This window comes from Charadrius vociferus, unplaced genomic scaffold (genome assembly GCF_000708025.1).
Source record: "Charadrius vociferus isolate BGI_N301 unplaced genomic scaffold, ASM70802v2 scaffold67, whole genome shotgun sequence".
NCBI classification, from domain to species: Eukaryota; Metazoa; Chordata; class Aves; order Charadriiformes; family Charadriidae; genus Charadrius; species Charadrius vociferus.
In genome coordinates this window covers 3,282,085-3,304,012 of record NW_009649485.1, presented here as the reverse complement: position 1 = coordinate 3,304,012, position 21,928 = coordinate 3,282,085, and the positions used below count along the sequence as shown (strand labels likewise).

General features: G+C 39.7%; 1 protein-coding gene across 1 annotated transcript; it reads left to right on the top strand.

Annotated features, from left to right (window-relative positions):
• Positions 1-2,068: 2,068 nt before the first annotated feature.
• SLC6A1 (solute carrier family 6 (neurotransmitter transporter), member 1) lies at positions 2,069-20,320 on the top strand. Its single transcript, XM_009889939.1, has 14 exons — positions 2,069-2,405; positions 3,130-3,261; positions 4,673-4,773; positions 6,589-6,698; positions 6,818-6,950; positions 8,297-8,431; positions 8,549-8,652; positions 8,969-9,093; positions 11,408-11,520; positions 13,640-13,771; positions 14,342-14,444; positions 15,725-15,825; positions 17,937-18,104; positions 20,109-20,320. Exons 1-14 carry the CDS (start codon positions 2,171-2,173, stop codon positions 20,211-20,213), a joined length of 1,797 nt encoding a protein of 598 aa, XP_009888241.1. The 5' UTR covers positions 2,069-2,170; the 3' UTR covers positions 20,214-20,320.
• Positions 20,321-21,928: the final 1,608 nt, after the last annotated feature.

Here is a 21,928-nt window from a genome sequence, read left to right as displayed (position 1 = left end):
CTAAAGGAAACACTTTCAGTTCTGTATCTTCATCAGTAGGTGGTGCTGGCGAACTGCACATTTGTTAGTGCACTCTTTGAGCTGTCTGCACCATAGACTTAGAGCCGTGGAGGTAGGGTGGTCGAAGTTTCAAGGGGGTCTCAATCCCGCATCAGAACAGGTGCCCCATTTTGCCGACACAGTGATCTGTACGACCTTGTGCATAAGGAAATGCGTTACCTGAACTGCTCAAGCTTCTGACTACAGCCAGAAATGACGTTTATTGGTACCTGAAATTGGACATGCTTGCATTGAAATATGGAATATAAGTCCACAGTTTTATGAATGGGGGATATCTGTACAGAGAACGACTTCTGAGGACGTGAAAGTACATAGGTGGAGTTTCCCTCTTTGAGTCCCATCTTGAAGTGGAGCAGAGAGGAAGGTTACGAGCACGACCTTGTTTCTCTCCTCGCCTCAGCATACCTACAGTTGATTCTGTTTCAGCTTTCAACTGAAAACTTTTTTTTTTTTGTTATTGGGTGTGGCCTTAGAATAAGCATTATAGTCACGCAGTGATCTGAAATGAGAAGTTGAAGAAAAGCATTGTTTATAGCAGCATCTTTACTTGGTTTTTATGTTTCTTTTAACATAGTGAATGGCTAATAATCTCAATCTTCCTTTACACAAATCTGTAAATAAAATTATTGTTGATCCTTGCATGACCTTGTGACCAATGTTGCCATAAGATGTAGCTTCACACTGGCAAGTGTTTCATTTGATGCGATCTCTGGTTTGAGGACTGCTGACTGGCATCTGGTAAGAGAAGTTAATAAGAGGAACTAGACAATAAATCAATCCTTACTGGGCATATAGTAGACATACAATACACACTAGCTCACTGTGTTTTTTCCAGTTAAAGTGGAGCTGTGGAAGACTGCAGGAGTTACATGCGCTTCAGAGTTGACTGAAATATCCCAGGTCATTTTTCATAATGCATATTTCCTTCCTTGATTTTTCCTTTCTTTATTTAGATTTTGAAAATGTATATAGTACCAGTAATGGCCTTTGAAAAGGTGCAAGAATGCAACCCACAGTAGGAAGCAAAAACTGAGGAGTGATTATTGCAGCCCTGTTGTCTTACAGTGCTTATAACTTAAGCTTAGTGAAACATTTGTCTTATATTAACAACTAATTATACCCGAATGTAAAACTTAACATCATTACCCAGGACTAAGTCCAGTTGCTTGATCTGGTTTATTGTTTAATTCCTTTGGAAGTGTTTTAGAGAAAGGTGTTTTAGATAAGTGCACACTGTTCATAACTTTTTAAATTCACTTTTAAAGGTGGTAAGTGCTATTTCTTGATAGCCAGAAATTCTTGTAAGTAAAGGAACATGACAATCATGGGAATTGCCCTTTAGCTTTTTAAATGCAGAACGATTAAATGGAATAGTTTCATTGCCCAAGTTCTGGGCCGTTCTATATATTATTTAATGGCCTGTTAAATAGAAATCTCACTACTCATTCCTGTTTTATATGTGTGTGTGTGTATATATATAAAATTTGGGCTGTATTCTATGTACAATACAGTGATGCATTTTGGAACACTGCACATAGGGTCTTTGAGCAACCTGGTCTAGTGGGAGGTGTCCCTTCCCACGGCAGGGGGTTGGAACTAGGTGATCTTCAAGGTCCCTTCCAACCTAAAGCATTCTATGATTTTAGAATTATTTTGGTTTTGTAGACTCATAAAAGATATATAGGGAAAAACATTAGTAACTGTGGCTTGAAGATTGTTTTGCGGCACTATGTTAGTTCTACATGGCTTCCTTCTGAGTCACTTAGAAAAAATTAAAAAGGCAGAGCCTCATTCTTCAATGAGACACCCACATTGCAAAGAAATTTCAGCGGCGAGGTCTCTGGTCACCGTACGTTTTTAAGTTGCCTAAAGTACCACTGAAGCAAGTCTGAATTCTGTGTTCTCGTGTTTCACAGGTCGATCCAGAAGGCGGTGGGGGGTCGCGGACTGTCTGACAGCCCATCCTGGCGCTGGGGGGCTGTGATTTTGCTGCCGAAGCCGGAGCTGCCCCGTTGGGTCACCACCAGCCGCAAAGCTGCTGTCCACGTGGACTGGTGCTGAAATCTCTCGTCCGGCTGCTGCCAGAGCCTCTCCAGCGAAACCCAGAGACATGGCGACAAACGGGACGAAAGTGGCAGATGGACAGATCTCCACGGAAGTTGATGCTTCCATCACCAATGACAAGCCTAAAACCTTGGTAGTAAAAGTGCAGAAGAAGAAGACGGATCTTCCAGACCGAGATACTTGGAAAGGAAAATTTGACTTTCTTATGTCCTGTGTAGGTTATGCCATTGGTTTAGGGAATGTGTGGCGATTTCCATACCTTTGTGGCAAGAATGGTGGAGGTACGTTTGCTGTTTCATTCTACAACCTCTGATATATTTGTATATTAGAATTCACCATAAAAATTATCGGTAAAACACAACTTGGTTTTAATAGCTTTTTCATCTGTGTAGGTGTTTTGTTTTGGAGGTTTTGGGGGCATTTGGTTTTTTGTTTTTTTCTTCACACTTATCCAGGAGGGTTGGAGCCATTTTGGAGTGTGGTGCTGTTCTTTGAGGTCTTCTCTGGAGTTTATTCTAACTTCTAGTTGGCAGGTGCTCTTAAAAGACCATAAGGTATTAGAGCAGAACAAAAGCACGTTGCCCTCCAACCTTCAGAGCCCTTTCTTTTGAACTGAGGTTTTAAGAGAATTGCATATGGCTTGTAATACTGACTCTGAGCATACCATAAAAGGCTAACTTCAGCTGGAAAGCAGCCAGTCGTGGTTAAAACCTTTATGCTACCTGCATGCTCCTGTGATAGATGAAGGCAAAAAAATGCACAGTCTTTTGGATTTTAGCTTTTTACTTAAACAGAAAACATTTAAATGACAAGGAGATATTTTTCACCTTAATTTCATCTCTTGAGATACTGGTTCAGAAGTGAACTTCTGAAGTGTAACTTCTTTGAAAAGTTACACTTAAGAGTAGAAAACCTTGGGTTTCTTTTCATATATAATAGGGATGGAAACAGTGGAAACTCAGTAGTGTTTTTCCCCACTATAACAGACTTCTTATTTCCTTTTAGGTGCATTCCTGATTCCCTATTTCCTTACTTTAATTTTTGCTGGAGTGCCACTGTTTCTTTTGGAGTGTTCCCTTGGTCAGTATACATCTATAGGAGGCCTTGGAGTGTGGAAGCTTGCTCCAATGTTCAAAGGTACAGTATGAATTTGGATTACTTTCCATTTGTTTCCAAGTTGCAGAAGCTGCACAAAGGAACAGGGCAAAGATGTTTCTTTATGCCTTCATATTTTTGCTTACATCATCATTTTCTACAGAAAACTCTAATTTTCTGAGGTGTAACTGACAATTTTGAAACATGCTAAGGTCTTATTCCTTCCCCATTAAAAGTAGCAAGAGTTAGGCATTAGAATCTCAACAAACTTACTTTTGAACTTTAAAAACTTTTATTTTTTATTAGGAACACATAAAACCTGTTCAAAATAGCATATTAAATCTAGCAATAGTTGTCTGAGCAGTTGTAGAACTCTGTTCACAGCAATTTGGTGAATATTGTTTCTGTTTGCCGTCACAGAGGTTTGTATCTCCTGTTGTTCTTTATTGAAATTCAAAAGCCAGGCACTTTCATGCTGAATTGCTTAAGACAAGCTCACTCCATACTTAGATTTTTAGCTACTTTGAGGTTGCTCATTGCTAGAACCTCAGGGGTTTAATCTAGATTCTGCATAGACCTACAAAACTCACAAACTGTGCTTTTGACCATCTAGTCCCAAATCCTTTGACACCTAAGAGCTTCTGAGCTGACTTCTGGACCAGTAGAGGAGCAAGTTACACATTGAGTTATAAATTACTTCACACAGTAGGACTGACAATTAGCACAGGGTGAGCTACAAGTTTGTTTAGAATGGTGTTTTTTTCTGGGAAATTTTGTATTGGGAGAAGCCAGAGAGATGAAAATGTTTTTCACAGATAAGTATTTTAACTTTGCTCAAGTTACTGCTGTTGGTAGGGGGCACAATGCGAAGTGTAGACCTTGCTTTGCATTATAGTGATGATTGTTTTTAGCACTTCCTCCTGTTTAGTGTCACGTGGCAACTGCCACCAGCCTGAATATTTTACAATACCCCTGAAGTCTCCATGTGGAGTAGAAGACGAGGCATTCTCATTGGGGAACCCCTGACATTTCTTTAGCCGGAGATGACATAACAGCATTATAGTAAGCATCAAGCACGTTGATCAGTGTACTAACTGGCTACCTGTTAGACGTTTCTGTGGGACTGCTCTTTCAGAGAATGAGCTGAGTTAGCTCTTTTCCCTAGAAGTAAAAATCTACTGCAAAATCTCAGCAGCAGCAGATGCGACTGCTTACTGCAACACACAGACAACTGGACACTAAGATTAAATTTATGGATGACTGAATTATCACCCAAATTAATGACCTTTTTAAATGGTACTTCTAAAATTTTAACTCACCATTTACCAAATCTTGTGGAAGCTATCTGCCCCGTATGTTGTGTTTGTCCTTCTGAACTGCAGCTCCTCAACAGACACTTGTGCAAACATTACTAAAAGTTACCTCCTTTTCTATCTTTTTGTTTTCTTTACAGGTGTGGGACTAGCTGCCGCAGTCCTTTCGTTTTGGCTAAATATTTACTACATTGTGATTATTTCATGGGCCATATACTACCTGTATAATTCCTTTACCACTGTAAGTGTGTGTGGTGGGGGTGGTGGAATTGTTTGTGGAATGTAAAGCAAAGTGATATATAGATAGCTGATTAATCTGTCTCATTGTAAAGGTGTGAGGTTAACACAAAATGCACTGAAATCAGTAGGATAAGCCATTTCTTAGTAAAGAAAAACTATTTTGTAAAAATCCCTTTTAATTTTTTTTTTCTCCCCAAGAAATGTAGAACAGAAAACTCTGAGGAAAATATTCCATTCCAAGAATGTCAGCGGAGAAACATAATAATAGGTCATTTTGGTGCCACAGGCTTCTCTTTCTTAACAATTTGTTTAAATTTCCTCATCTTAATCTTCAGAGCCACAGCTCTTTCATCTGTACCCTTTTAGTTTCACTTATTACCTGTCCCTGCGCTTTAATCGCAAGCATGCCTGCTTGCTTCTCTGCTTACCTGCCAGGCAGCTGCAAGTCACGCTCGGGCTTTGGGCTCCTTGTCCTGGCAACGCTAACAAGAGTACGAGTACCCCTTTGCCTTTGAGCCTACAGGCTAGTCATTCCCCTGAGAAAAGTTCTAGTGTAAAACTGATAATTTTTTAATTAAATAGCAGCCACACAAATGTTAGCCTTTTGGGAAATAGTATCATTGCAATGTGTTTTAATAGAGGGGTTTAGTAAAGAAATTCCCATGGAATTGAAGGTTTGATTTGATTAGCTCTGAACTTCCATTCATTGTTGTTATTGTCACTGTGTTTTCTTTCCTTTTAACTTTATTTTTAGCTGCCTTTTTTTTCCCCTCAAGGATGATTCATCAGCTGAGTAGGTCTTGTCTGATTTGTGGGCTTTGGCCATCTGAGGAAGCAGTCTTACATAAGTCTCAATAATTAATGCATTATTTTTCAATTGTTGTCTCTTCTACAAATTTTGTTCATGCTTGCTTGTTCTCGGCTTTAAAGAATTGTCCCTTGACCAAATTTGCATTAATTACTGTCTGGGAGTGACATGATAATTTCTTTTTTTGTTATCCTCAGATTTGTTATTGATGTGAAAGGTCAGTCATAGTCTGAAAGTGGTGAACTGGCCCGTAATAGATGAATATTATCTTCTAATTCCCTTGAAGCCTCTTATCCTTGTATTTAAAACACGCAGTACCCTGATACAACATTTTCTGTGAGATGATTTTCCAAGCTTGGCCACAAGAAGAATATCTAAGTTGTATCTAAATGGGATTCATTCCAACAGATATCATGTGGAAACAGGTTCTGCTTCTCAGAACTTCTGAAAGATCACCTAATGTAACGGACACGTAGAAAATGCATGTAGAAAATAGATAGTTTACATTTTTCTAATTGTCCTCTGACCTGAGGGGAAAATAGAAATCTCTGATCAATAACCATCACACCTTTATTACTTCTAGCGCAACAAGAGGTAATGGGGCCTCTAGGAGGTCCTTTCTGCTGCCTTCGTGTCTTGTAGCACACTCAATGTACTTGCGCATGCTGAGAGGCGTATCAGACTCCAAAGTCTTTAGGCTGAGCTGAGAAGCGTATCAGACTCCAAAGTCTTTGGGCTGAGCTGAGAGGCGTATCAGACTCCAGTCTTTGGGCTGATGTATTAAAGAAAGGAAGAAATATTTTCACATCTGATTTACACAATTGATAAGAAGTTAAATAACTTATGTGGCAGACACGCACCCCAGGGAGATAAGTGCACTGCAGAACTCAAAGTATGTTAGTTCTCTGCTCAACTGTCATTTCCAGTAAAGAGAGAGATACCTGAGGTAATGCTTACTTAGTAAGTGTTTGACTGTTTAGGTTTTCTCTCTCTTTCTTTCCTAAATAGACTCTTCCTTGGAAACACTGTGAGAACCCATGGAACACTGACCGCTGCTTCTCCAATTATACCTTAGCAAACACCACCAACATGACAAGTGCCGTAGTCGAATTCTGGGAGTAAGCTGATAATTTTTTTCTGTATCGTTCCTGTGCATATGGAAGGATCAGCTTGTTGTCATTCATATACTATCTTCTGAGTTTGTTGTCAAATGCACCATTCTGTTGGCTTATTCTAGACGCAACATGCACCAAATGACTGATGGATTGGAAAAACCGGGGCAAATCCGATGGCCGCTTGCCATTACTCTGGCAATTGCCTGGATTCTGGTGTATTTTTGTATCTGGAAGGGGGTAGGCTGGACTGGAAAGGTAAGATTAAAAAGTACTGTAAATACATTTCAATTAAAAATGCCCATTTTACTCAAATATTCTGAAAATTCTTGAGGTAAGAGGCACTGGGGATAGTTTTTCTGGAATAGCTCTGTGAAGTATTTCATTTCTATCTTTTCTTGAATTGGTACAGCGCCGTGTTTTTGAAAGAGCCGGCTCCTCTGTAGCTAGCTCTGACCACAGTCTTGGATGGTACGTTCACTTATAGACTTCTTGGCTTTGCCAGGTATAAAATTGCCTAAAAATATGTCTGCTTGTTACTGGGATGAATATTCTAGCTATTTGGCATAGCAATAGGGTGAGGATGCAGTGATTTGGCACAGCTCTTGCTGGACTTAGATATGGGAGTGTTGAAGCTGTGTTGCTTATAAGAGTTCCTCCCTGCATTCCTTATGAGGAATGAGAGCCATAGGTGGTTCTTACCACAGGCACGCTTGCATGCTGTGCTTCCTGGAGCCTGGCTGGTTTCTGAGTACAAAATAGAATTTACTAATGAATTAAAGGAAATTATATTATTGGCAGACCTTTCTCCAGGAATGAAAAGGCAACAGCATCTGACATTCCCCCCCCCCCAAAAAGGCAGGAAGAAATCTTCAGGAAATGAAAAGCCACAGCCTTGAGGCCTGGTGGCAACCAAAGGCTTGGGTTATGAGACCTCAGGCCTGGCGTAGAGGACTAGGATTTTTTCACACTGAAAGAATGAATTATTAACTTTTGCCACGATAGTTGTGACCCACTTCAAGCTGCATGTTGAACACGGCCTAGTTGAGCTCAGACCAAACCTTTTCATTTCTTGTGTCTGCAAAGAAGGTGGCAAAAAAGGGATGAGTGTTTCTTTGGAGTCTGACTTCATAGTGTCTTTTTTTTTTTATAACGCTTTTGAAAAGGCAAGAGAGTAGGATTATGTAGGGCAACCATATCAAACATAGGTGAGGAGAGAGTGTTAAAAACACAGGGTAGTAATTTAACAGATGATGTTCTACAAGAAGGGTAGGAGTACAAGAACCTTGTGTTTTAGGGAGCTCACCTTGTTGAATAAAAAAAAAAGACAAGCACGTGCCCCTTGTGCAAAAATATCCCCGCCCACTAAATTCCACCTTCGGGAAAGTCAGCAACAGCCACCGGCCTTGCAGACATGGTGTTTAGGGAATTCTGTAGTAGGCACTCCCCTTTCCTCACCAAGCTTTTCTACTGATAAATGCTTCAATTTTGAAAGTCTCAGTTGCTGCTACAGTGTTTTTAGGGAGCAAATATTTTTCTGAAGTGTTAACAAGCACAAATCATTCTTCCTTCCATACTTACAATGTCTTGTTTCTTCACATCAGGTGGTATATTTCTCTGCTACTTATCCCTATGTTATGCTGCTTATCTTGTTCTTCCGTGGTGTAACACTGCCTGGAGCAAAGGAAGGCATTTTATTCTATATAACTCCCAACTTCAGTAAGCTTTCAGACTCTGAGGTAAATATTCACTCCTTGTAAACAGAAGTTTCACTACTAACTGTTCACCTTTCAGACATATGACCTGCTCCTCAAGTGCAGAAACAGATTTTTAAAAAAATTATTTCCTGCAATCAGGTTTGGCTGGATGCTGCCACACAGATTTTCTTCTCCTATGGTTTGGGTCTTGGTTCACTGATTGCCCTTGGAAGTTACAACCCTTTCCACAATAATGTTTACAGGTAAGCAGATGCCTGCGCATATTAGAGTGGCACTTCCTGTCTCAGCCGGAGCTGGATTCTGTCTTGCGGTGTAGTGTATCATTGAAATAAAGTGCAGTCTCAGCTCTGAGTATTAAATGTTATATCGAACTAGGAATGAGAGGTATAAGTGCACTTACACTAATGGGAGAGACGGTATGACTTGTCCAGCATGAAATGGAACCTGAACTGTGAAATCCTAAATCATGAAATCTTTTCACAGGAAGAAAAGGGTAATATACTGATGAAGAGTAGCATTGCTTTACCTACTGCTTAAAGCACCTTCCCTTTATTTCAGGGACTCCATCATAGTCTGCTGCATAAATTCATGCACAAGCATGTTTGCTGGCTTTGTCATCTTCTCCATTGTTGGATTCATGGCTAATGTCACAAAGAGGCCTATTGCAGATGTTGCAGCATCAGGTATCCAATATATTTTTCTCTAAGTTGTTCAGTGGCATCAGTTATTTTTTGTGTTTGTATGTTGTATCCAACTGCTTCATATAATTGTTCAAAATCCCTCCCTCCAAACATGCCTCTGCTCCCCGTCATTTCAGTCGCCCGTACCAATTGCAAAAGGGAGAGCATTGTTTCAAACCTCTCAAGGCAGCACCAGCAAAATCACGTCATGTCGAGCAGACTGCCTGCCTGCCTGCCTCGTGCTCTTGGGCCTTTGGTGTGGAGAGCGGTCAGCCAGAGACTCGTCCTGGGCTGACACAGTGAATGCCGATGAATACTGCTCACAGGGACCGCGTTGACAAGAGGTGGCAGCACAGTTAGCTGCTTCAGTGCTTAGCTGTGGCATCAGATTATGAGCCTTTTGCTACTGAAATTCTTAAAAGCAAGCTGAAAGGAGGAATAACGGTCATTATGTTTTAGGAGCCTGTATTCTCAAATTCAGTTAGGTTTTTAAGTTCTTTTTATTGTTTCTTGAGGTTAAGCCCTCTCAGGCAGATCCATTTCTCACCTGTTCAGACCTACAGCTATCAGCCAATTTTATGGGAAAGCTTTATTATGAAAGTCATTTTACTTAGGGCAGTAAGATGTCCATGGAAGGATTCTGCCTTTTTTTTTTTTTTTTTTTTTTTTGCTGTTCCTTTTCTGTCTTCCAGCTGAAAAAGCTTAAAGGAGCAGAGCAGATGGTTGCCCTAACCCAGCTGGTGTACCAGATACTCATTTAGCAGTTCTGGCCACAGGGAGGGATCTGATAACTGAAAGCTTGGTTGGAAGTCGCTGGTGGACAAAATATGTCTTTTTACACTAGAAAACATATCCCATTGATGAACTATTCCCTTAGTTAGAAAAGCAGAGAATTTAAACCCTGAAAATAATCTTCAATAAACTACACATTAAAGAAATTAGCAAAAAAAAATTATGATGGCATATACTGTTGTCAAAAAATGCTCTGGAAAATCAGTGGTGTGTGAAATAAGCTTCTTGGATTATGTATTTGATACAGATGTAACTATATAAAGACTACACCTGCAAACAAAACAATATTTTTATATCATATTAAGCTCCTAAATACTTTTTAAGGTACCTAAGACAATAGACTTTTCAAAGATGCACATGACCTGCTGTGGCCAGTAATTGCGAAGGATATTTGGAAATCTGACCTTTTAATTAAGGCTTCTATTCCTCCTAGCAAGCTCAGAAACTGATGCTTTTTTTAGCACCATGAGGCATGTTGTTTTGTGATCTTTTATACAGCTTTGTAAAACAAATAGTAGTATTAAAAGCTGTAGCTGTGTTTCAGTGGAATGTGTAACAGAGTCAAATTAAGAACATATTTATCTGAAGTTTATTTTGCTTTTACTACTGCCATTTGGGAGGCATTCCAATCATATCTGCTATCGCTAGCAAATAATTGTTTCAAAATCTGCACTGCATTTACTGTGACAATTCAGGTGTCTAATGCCAATCTTTGCTTCACTGGTTTGAAAGCTGTACACGTCCAACTAATTATCACAGACAGAATTACTTTTAATGAAAACTGAAAAATCGGATACCCCCCTTAGGTGACGCACACTAATTTTATTTCTGTGATTATTTAGTTTGCTACAGGTTTCACTCTTAACCTGGCATCAGCTGGTTTCCATGCTATAACAACAAAAAGAGCTCCTTCTTTTTTAATAAGAATTTATATTCTCCTTCCGACACTATGCCCCCATCAGCAGTTAGCAGGAACACAAATGGAAAGGTTTGCGTCTTTACAACTACACAATTTATTAAAATATGTATTTTAAGATAATTAATGGAATGGAATAGCAAATGGGAATACTGTATATGCTGGAAAGTGTCTTCTCCATTTCTGAGCTGTCTTTGTTTCTCTTCTGAACTACTTGGCGCAAAGCAGAAGATTACAGCTATCAATAACTACCTGAGAGGGAGAGAAAGCTGATCGGTAGCTGAAGATGTAATCCTAGCCAAGGATAACACTCCCTGTCTTTGCTATACAAGGTGCCTCTCAGGAGCAGCTTCCGAACTGCATCTAGTATTTTCCTTCGTCGGTTGGATTGGGGTTTTTCTGCTTCGGTTTGGTTGGTTCATTTTAAAAGCAAGATACATGCACTGACTTCTTGATCAGTGAACAGTGATTAAGCTGAAATCCCTGGTCAGATGCTGCATCCATGGCTGAGTCCTTCAAATAAACCTAAAACCTATGTATCAACAGGAGCAAATAATCACAACACCCAGTAAATAACATTGACGTTTTCTCTCCTGTTTCTCCTACCAGGCCCTGGACTGGCATTTCTAGCTTATCCAGAAGCAGTGACACAGTTACCAATTTCTCCTTTGTGGGCAATACTGTTCTTCTCCATGTTGCTTATGCTCGGAATTGACAGTCAGGTAAAACTGGTGTAAAAATTAATAACAAAGGCAAATTTTCTGCAAGGTTGGCCTCTCTCTATGCATTCTGCACTGCCAGCAGTTAGTGGCGCAGAATGGTTTCTGGAACAGTCAGATAAATAACTGGAGGTACTAAGGGCAGGAAGGACTAAGAGGTTCAAGGAGCCTGGGATAGTCAAAAACTGATACTAAGACACTTCTGATACTAAGACACTTTTGCTTTTTCATGAACTGTTGGAAGCATATACAAAATGTGCAGGACATTGACTCTGCAAATGAAAGGAACTTTCTTTGAAATCTTAACTGTTCCATCACAATACTAAGAATACCTTTGCAGTGTTCGTCAATGTAGGAGACACTGGCATGTCCTTTACGAGGTTTAGATGGCACAAATATTTCTGAAAGGCGACTTCATAACTTACCACATGGAGCAAAAGCATGTGAATGTCAGGAGCAAATTCAGGAGGCAGTAGGCTCATTAGTGAGGCCCTTCTGCATCTTCCCGTGTTCTGAAATCACCTCCCAATGGTAGGGATCTGGACTTTGTTGGTTCAGGCCTCAGCTGAGAGTTATAGATGGTATCTGACAACTGGAAGTTAACGGGAAGGCACAACCTAGAGGTTTTACAAATCCAAATAAGGTATTTCTCCAGAGTTACTGTCTAGATTAAATAATGGAATGATTAACTCATGCGATCATTAAAAAATGTTTATTGCGAAACAAACAAAAAAGCACACAGAACAAGAAAAAGCACTCTACGTGCTAGAAAGGACTATGTCCAACAAAAGCATTCATCAATCAGTAGTAATTTTATACAGATAGCAACTATTCTGTAAGCACTAAAGAACGCAGCCTGCTGTATTTTTCAAAGCATACTTTCAGGACTTACTTTGTCGGGGATGTCCCTTCTGCCTGCTGAAATGTTTTGTCATTTGTGTGTGACCAATCGTAGACAGAGGTGTTAATCTCCTTGCAATCAGTTGCAGTTGTCAAACCAGCACCTTACAGTCATTAGCACAGTCTTCATAGCAATTAAAGAAATAGGAGGATTACTAGCTTAGTACTGTACTGGTCTTTCAGTAAAGAAAATCCATCATTTTCTCTAAATACAAGTTGACTTCTGCCTGTGAACCAAAATACAGAAAAGACCAAGAGGGCATTTTATCCTGCAACATGAAAGGAAGCTGAAAATGTATCTTTTCTATTTCTTTGTTTTTTTCAGTAAGCTTCAGGCTTGACATTAAAACCTATTGCTCAATCTAGGGGGAAACTACTGTGGAATTAATTGGGTCAAAAATATTCTTGAAAGAACTTGTCTCTAGGCAACTAACAGCTGAGGAAGGTAGTCTAATATTATTAAAAAGAATATATATCTACAGGCTGTCATGCTTTCTTCATTTTCTGTCTGTCACTGAAACATTTCATATGCTATAATTTATAGGAACTAAATCTGTTGGTTACATTCTGATTGCACTGCTGGAGATTAATAAAAATTTACATACCTCCTGTTTTTCATTTTTTGAGCCATCATAATGGCATTTATTTTGAATATATACATTGAGTAAAAATCTGAAGTATGGCTGTGCTTTCCATTTGGAAGACCACATCCTCAGCAAAAACCTTACTATTGGATTGACTTTTCTGGGGATACAAAGAGTATTTCATTTATAACATACGAGAATCAATCTCGTGTCCTTAAGCTTCACTCTGAAGCGCTGATCTGATTACACTTTTTGTGTCTATTGCTTTCATGTGCGTGAGTAAATCACAGGAAGAAGTGTACGTTTGAAGGATGTAGGGGTCAAAGACTTCAACTGCAGGTGTATTGTCTTCTGTCACAAGAAAGAGCACTTTATATTCCTAAAGCACGTGCTGTAGTTTGTAATTTGTAATTTTGAGTGTTTTTCTAGCTGGAAATCTTTTTGCACAAATCTTTTTAGACAGAAACAAGGATATTCAGAAGCACTACTTCCACTGAAGTCAAGTGAATTTTCATTTATCATTTAATGGATGCAGCTGTAAGGCCTGGTGATGAGTAGTGTTGAAAACTCCTCCCCTCAATATAATCCCGCTGTTGGTAGTGCATTGCATTGTATTTTATTTCTAACTTTACTTGCAGTTCTGCACTGTGGAAGGATTCATAACAGCTTTGGTGGATGAATTTCCGAAGTTACTGCGCAATCGAAGAGAAATCTTCATTGCTGTTGTATGCATTGTTTCCTATCTGATAGGACTGTCCAATATCACTCAGGTATGTTCTGTAGAAGAATATGATCTTTTGTCTGACAGACAGCATCAGTTTTATTTCCCCCTTCCCCGGCCCCAACCGGGAATCATTACAAACCATTGAAGTGGCAGGGATCTATCACTCATCAACACTATCTAAATACTTCAGGCAGCAGCTGTGAACTTTTAAGTGCAAAATGCCTGTAGTCCGTGGGTGCAGTGCAGCTTCATGCTGCAGGGGACAGGAAGATACACATCTCTACAGTTTGCCATACAGTCCAACAGGTGGTAGCTAGGGATGTTCTCTATTGCTTCCTGTGATCTACTGGATTGCAAACTATTTCAGGGAATTGATTGAATCGTTGAACAAAAAGGAGTAAAGTGAAATCAAATCAGTTAATTGAATTCTGGCAGTAATCTGATTTTTGTTCGTATTGACCTCAAGCGTTGTAAGACTTTGACCTGTTAACTTTAATTAATTTACATTAATATGTCCCTAACCTATTCGCCACTGGTAGTTTTTAGCTTGCATTTTAATGTCTTGAAATTAGAGTCCTTGATATTTATTTTAACACTTCCTTCTTATATGTTTTAGGGTGGAATCTATGTGTTTAAGCTTTTTGACTACTACTCTGCCAGTGGAATGAGTCTCTTGTTCCTTGTATTCTTTGAGTGCATCTCGATATCCTGGTGCTACGGTAAACAACACAGTTTTTATTTTTTCCATAAGTTTTGCACATCAGAAGGATACTTCATCTACTGATTTGTTCTTCTATGTGTGCACATGCTGAGGGTGGAACTGAAACTGGCTTTGTTTTATATGCACGTCATTCCACTGAGAACTCAATGTTGGCTTGTGGAAGGTACTTCTACCTCTTTTAAACACCCCATGTATAAGCCTGGAAGTCATTAGATGCTAAGTGTTTCAGAAATACTAGATAGGTGACATCTTCCTCTTTTTTCCTGTCCCCCTTCCTTGCAAAGCCTGCGTCTTCCGAGGTGTTAGGTACTGCTGTTCGCAACATAATGACTTAAGTTGTTTGGACTTCGTAACGTTTCATTTCCAGAAATGACACTGTCACTCTAGGATCTTGCAGTGAGAGCCGGGCTCCTTGGTCAGTTTGATCTTGCATAATTGCCCTAAAATATCCAGAAGTCTGGACTGAGAAGCTCTGGGTATAAAGATTAATGAATACGTATGATATTCTTGCCAGAGTATTTGTGCATTTGACCTTAGTCCTGTGTTAGCTAGTCCAAGGACCTACTCCCCTGATTACTAAGGCACTTCAGCTTATTTTACAAAACCAATTCAGAGCTAGATAACTGCAGTCTTTCTGCTGGCTTTTAATGGGCTTAAGAGCACTTTATAGGGGAGAGATACTGCATATGAGTCCAGCAAATGCGAATGGAAAAATACGCCAGCTAAAAAAATGATGAAATCAAATACAAAGTTATAAATAATATGATAGGCATATCTTCTAGAAGATGACGGAGTGCTGGTAGGTAACAGCAGCAGCAGAAGGGCTACTCCGATTTCATACGCAGTTGTGCATGTATCTGGTGTGCATGTATCCACACAGAGTGAAGCTGGTTAACACTAGGATGGATTTTTTTAAAATTTAATTTGTAAAATATCATTCTAAATCTCTCGTTCTATTAAGAGAGTTTAAATTAACCAAGGACAATTTATTGCACCTAACCATCAGATGTGCAGGTTTCCTCACCCTTTGCATGGGAATAAGTTTGCTAGTCAGTAATTATTTAATTATGATGTGGAAGAATGAGAACAAATGATTCTTGGTGCTTCTGGGTTTGCATGTTTCTTTCCCGTTCAGAAAGGTGAAAAGTTATGTTGGGGGCTGTATAGAGCTGCCAACTATACCTCATCATGTATGACAGTGTCTCTCAAAACCACTGAGCTTTCAATTGAATCCATTACCTGATATGTTTCTATACTGTTTCTTATTTCTACATTTAGGTGTTAATAGATTTTATGACAACATCCAAGAGATGGTGGGATACAGACCCTGCATCTGGTGGAAACTCTGCTGGTCATTTTTCACTCCTATCATTGTGGCAGTAAGGAACAAACTTTTATTATATGATTCCAGGGATGTAAACGCGGTGGCCAATATACTGCAGCATTGTCATTTCCACCCCCGCAGGTTCATGTTAGCACTGACCTCATTCCTTTTTAAGGATTTGAGCAATTCCATTGAAGACAACAGGCAAAACCCAGTGTCGTTAGAGGAAGCCTGTGCCCTAAGAAAAGAAGCCTGGTGCAATTTCAAGATTTGTATTAGTTCTCTGGAAATGGTAATTTTCAAGAGTCTGATTGGCAGAGATAGAAAACTGTCAGAAACAAATTTTGACCATTTCTTGTATTCTTACATAAAATTTAGCTATCTCTCTAAAGTCTAAATTTTCCATATGCACAAAACGAACTGAATTCCTTCACAGGCACTATTCTGGTAACAGACTAGGATTATAAATGGATGTTCTTTCATGGGATTCTGTGGAATATATTACTCAGTTTATACTACATTGCTACCTTTTTTTCTGGCTCACCTTGTAAGGATTTTGTGCACTGGAAACCACAGTACAGTCTTTTCCAGCTTTTAAGCTTTATCCAGCTAAGACCATACAGTACAACTTGAAATAATAAGCAAAGTAATGTAAATTTACTACATGTAATGTAGTCAACCCAGATGCAATATGAAGAACTGTACTCAAGTAGACACTATTACACATGACAGAATACCTCCCACTCACTGATATTTCTCTGCTATTCCCATATAGGTAGCCCAGGGCTGTAAAAAAGCAAACAAAGAGCACTAACGAGAGGCACAGAAATGTGTTTATACTGAGGGTTCCTTGGTTCATCTCTACCTAGATGAAGGCAGCGTTCATTTTTCTGAAAATAAGTCTGTGGGAAGGCATAAAAAATGCATTTTGTTTATTTCAGTGATATAGTAGGAAGATGACCAATATTGTACATAAAACTTACCAGATTTCTCCTGTCTTGTAAAGTCTTCAACAGAATTTGTTGTCCGGTGCAAGTTCGCAGGTGGTGATGATGTGCTAATAAAATCCGCCACTCGAGGTTCTGCTCCCGGGGAGTACGTTCTGCACAAGGCCTCAACCTGGGATCAGAATGAGCTTCCTTCTTTGCTGGTTCAGTTTAGCAGGTTTCCCTGATGCAGGCTGTTTTAGACATTTGAAACAGGCCGGGATAGGGGTTTTCCTTGGGAACTTCAAGGAAAAAATACCATATTTACAGGTGATCTGTTTGAAAACAACACAAAAGCAACGCACACGTGCTGCTGATCAATGGTACAGTATACATGTGTATGCAGGTGTTATTCCCCAGGACGCCCATCTTTCCCAATAGCCCCCTTCCCTCTGATTTTGTGCAGGTTATCCGAGGACTCCACTAATACCAGTGGATATCCCGTACCGGCATACCTGGATAATCTGAGATGTAGGTTATGTATGTGAAAATATAGCGTTAACTTGAAACATTAAGTTTGGTAAGAAATGTCTTGGGAAACTATCTCTTCATCTTTTGTTATTGAAAAATTCAAAGTGGCTTTTGAATTTCATAAGATCAGTTTTGTTATACAGACAAATCTGTGGCCACTTACTGAACTGCAGGTTCTATTCTGACTGTCCTCATTTTCCATGATGAGTTTATTCAGAGGGTCTGAACGATATCGAAGCTTGTGGTCCGAGCACTCTTAGGGGGTGATATTAGAGAGGTCAGCGCAGAGCCAGGCTTTAAAGAACATTTCTTATTCAGAGCCTCTAGTAGTCTGTTGCTGACTCCTAGAACTCTACTGATACTATTACTCCAATAAGAAAGTTAGTAGAAACAAACGAACAGTTTCACAATTTCAGAATTACAGTTCAGTTATTTACCCATTCCCACACTAGAGGTTAAGCTAGCGGGGAATCAGTCCGTGCAGCGGGCTGACATTTGCCTGTTTTCTGCAACCCCCGTCGGGAAGACTGACCTGCCGGCCCCATCTACAAGGGAGTGCCTGGCGACCATCGCCAGGGACCAAAGGAACCCTTTTCTCCTTGCCTGGATGTTAAGGCAGGCTTGAGGTCCAAGTCAATCCAGTAAAACTCTTGAATGCAGAACACACTGGAAATCTCATCCAAATTTTCTTTTCCACTGTATTTTGCAGGGAGTATTTATCTTCAGTGCTGTCCAAATGACTCCTCTCACAATGGGAAGTTACGTTTTCCCAAAATGGGGCCAAGGGGTTGGCTGGTTCATGGCCTTGTCTTCGATGGTGCTGATACCAGGCTATATGGCATATATGTTTCTAACCCTCAAAGGCTCCTTAAAACAGGTAAGTCTCTCTTTCTCCTGACCGCATGATTTCATCCTGTGAGACCTGTGCACACTGATAAAAGATTGCCGGGCAGCTCTTTTCTACTATACGTTTCCTGTGCCCTGACTTGCTTAGCCCAGTTATTTTTGCATTTAGCTGAAAAACAAGTACAAAACAGACAAAACAAAGATGGTGTCTGTACCATCTGCTGTGAAACATAACTCACCGCATTAAATGTGGTCCTTATCTCTGGGCTTTGACAGTTCCAGATGCTTTGCATCCCAGCTCCTTATACCTAGAAAACAAAGTAGCAGTTTACAAAATATGTAAATTTGTCCTTATTAACGCAAGACAAACTGTCATGTATCAAGGCAGGTGATGCGCTAAGGAACTGGAATCAGACTCTTAGGACTAAACCCACCTAACTCTTGCTTTCCATGAGTGTGCTTGCAGTGACCCTATCTAGCGGCTCCCCGCAATGGGATCGCAGATTTGAGCCCTGGTCTGCATTATACCTGTTCTAAGTTCCAACAGCTGCCTTGTTCTGCTGCAGCTCAGAGAAAGTACACGTAAAATCTTTGGAGTATATTTTATGATTATGCTGCACCTCCCTTTAGTCTTTATTTAAGGGATGTCTATGAAGTAACTACTTCAGGAAGAACATTAGCAGCCTTTTTCTCATTGCACTGTGCTCTTAGCTTCTCCCTGATTCCTTATTCCATCTGTTAAAAGGAGAGGACGTTTCCCATGCGAGAGCGGCATTGTATGGCTTAAATCCATTTTAAGATCCTCCAAGAAATGCTCTTAAAGGAGTCCGAAATGTCAATAAGGTTATTGACCAGTACGCTCTTTAGTAATTACATATGTAATTACGTACAATTGCCATACTTAATGGTTTTTTATCTCAGTTTTCCCTCTCCAGCCAATAATCTCATTCTGTGCGTAACAGACACTTCTTCAGCATGAGTATTGAAACATATATCGCTGTCCTCTATGATTGTGGGAACGAAAGATTGTCAAAATGAATTTGTCAGAATTTCTGGAATATTCTAAAATCAGCTGACAGAGCCATCTTTGCAAAGGGACAGATGATCTTAAGCAGAATTGACGAGCAATGCCTCATGAATTGCTTAGATCTTGATGCAAATATTTGTCTTCAGCAAATTTTAAAAGACTCAGTGGCACTTCAGAGAAGTCTACCAAAAAAATTCCATTTTTTTTCTCTCTGCTTGTTCTTAGCTGCTACATTTTGAATATCTTTCCCATGGTCTTGTGTGCAAAGGGAGAATTGTTGCTCTGAAATATAGCTGCTTCTCGGGCGTTGTATAAGGCCACAGTAACAGTTCCTCATCTCAGTCTTGCTGTGGTCTCGTTTTTGAAAGCATTGACAAATGATCATCCAATAATTGGTGGAACTTGCACCACTCACAGGCTTCGACGATCAAACCTGGGCTCTCTTCCTCGATGTGAATCGAGGCAGATAAGCTTTATGAAAGGAGAACACAAAAGGACTGGAAATAAAATACCTTAAATACAAGTCTACTTTACCTGTTGTATCCTTGGAGGTAGTAACTCCCAGAAGCTGCAGCCAATACCCTCTAGTCCCTTCTGCTCCCTGGGGAGGGTCACCATCATGTCCGAGATCCACCTTTGAGTCCCCCACCGCAAACCTGCAGCCTCTGTGCGTGACCTGTGGGCTCCCAGTGGGGTCTGTCCTCACCTGCCCCCCACTGGAGACCCGCTCATTGCTTTTCCCTAGACGTGCTCAGTTGTTAATGCCTGGTGGCATCTACCATTTTGCGTGTGGTCTTTCAACGCCCACTGTCATGTTGAGAACACAGCTAAAGCCGGTTTGAGGGTATCTGAGTTACTGCCTTTTCGGACCCTTAGGAGATAGATAGAATTTTTCATTTAAGCTCCAATGCCTAGACAGTTTAGGATTGACTTTGTTTTTAAAAAGAAAAAAGTAACCTTAGCAATGGTATTTTGACTGCCTCACATTTATTGTTGTTCTTTAAACAGCGCATCCAAGTAATGATTCAGCCAAGTGAAGACATCACTCATCCTGAAAACGGGCCAGACCAGGCCCAACAGAGCAACTCTGCAAACAAAGAAGCCTACATCTAAACTTCTGTATTGTAAAAGTACCAATACTACTCCAGAAAAAACAAAAAATATGGTTGAATATGACCACAAATTTATGTCTGAGAATATATAATTACCTACCTCTAGTGGCAAAAAAAAAAAAAAAAAAAAAAAAAAAAAAAAAAAAAAAAAAAGAAAAAAAGAAAAAAAGGTCATCTCCACTATAAGGGAATCGCCATGGGTATGATCCAACCATTGTGCGAGCTCAGATGTTGACAGTGTTTTGTGTTCTCTGGCAATCCACAGACTGTTAATGTTTTTATCCTTTCACAATAATAGTTCCATAACTTGGAATTTGTAAATTGATGTGCCAAGACCTTTTTAATCTACCTTTTAGCACGACTATTTGAAGTTTTGTGCTGCTGATTTTTAGTAGTTTATCAATATTTCTTACCGCTGAATCCCAAGACTGTTATTTCTGACTTTGCAGGAGTAAAATTAAGTTTGGAATTGTTTTGTACAAAAAGAACGAAGTACTTCGTAAACAAGTGATTTCCAGTGAAAAAGTCTGCCCTTAAAATTTGCTCCAGTTGAGGCCATTTGAGGGGGAAGAGACTCCCTTCAATTAACAGCAGACACAGCCTTTATAAACATTCCTAGTGCAAATTAAATTATACGGCTATTTGTGGCAATGCGGCATAGAATGGCTGTAAACGCTTCGTGTGCGCTTAGCCTTTCAGGATAACTTTCAAACAAGATCGTAGATTTCTTTGAAAATATCTATAACGTATCTTAGAAAAAGAACATATCTTTGCGAATCGATACGACGTGAATCGCAGATGTTAGAGGTAAACCCACGACTTCTAACTTTTTTAGCAAAATGAGAAGTAATATCCAAGAGCTCTTAAAGATTCCCAGGAGTAAAAGAAGTACAAAGTATTTGCAATTCAAGCTCAGAGTACTGGAGCTTTTGTTATGCTGGTGTTATTCTACTATTATTGCATTGCCACCCAAATAGAAATCAAATCAACGGCTTAAAGATTGAAGCTTATCCTTGTAATTCTAATTTAGGGTTTCATTCACAACCGTTCTTTTTAATCCGTTAAAGGACTTCAACAGTTTCTAATGAGCAAATGGATCGTTAGCACTTTGAAAACAGTTTTGGTTTCATCTACGTATTATTTGCGGTGACGAAGGCATGAGGGAAAGCTATTTCAATAATAATACACAAAAATCTCCACTCTGGGCTCAGTCTGCATTTGCCACACAGCTAGAAAGCCCGGTCGGCTCCCGGAAGTTTTTCCCTGTGTGGAAAATGCAGCGGTTGGCCCCGTCCGGCACTTCTCGTTTGGCAGCTATACGACAGACACAAAGGATTACGGAAAATGCAGTAGTTGATGTTTGATTGTAAATGACTGTGACAGAACTGTGCAATGAAACATGCTTTTCAGCAAATTTTTGTGCAACGTACAATGTTAGATAGCACAATTTATGTAGAACTACTACGTGAAAAACATGTTAACTGTGAATGTTGGGTTTTTCGTTGTTTTTGTCTGAAGGTGACAAACATGTTCTTGCAATAAGGTATTATTCTCAGAATGTCAAGCACATTATTGTAGAAATAATATATATATAAAATACACATGTATTTCAAACTACATCATAAACTCTCAGAGTACGTTTGGTAGATTCTAAACTGTTTCATACATAGATCAACTGTAAAATATTATGAGATCTAAGCTACATCCTACCCGGCT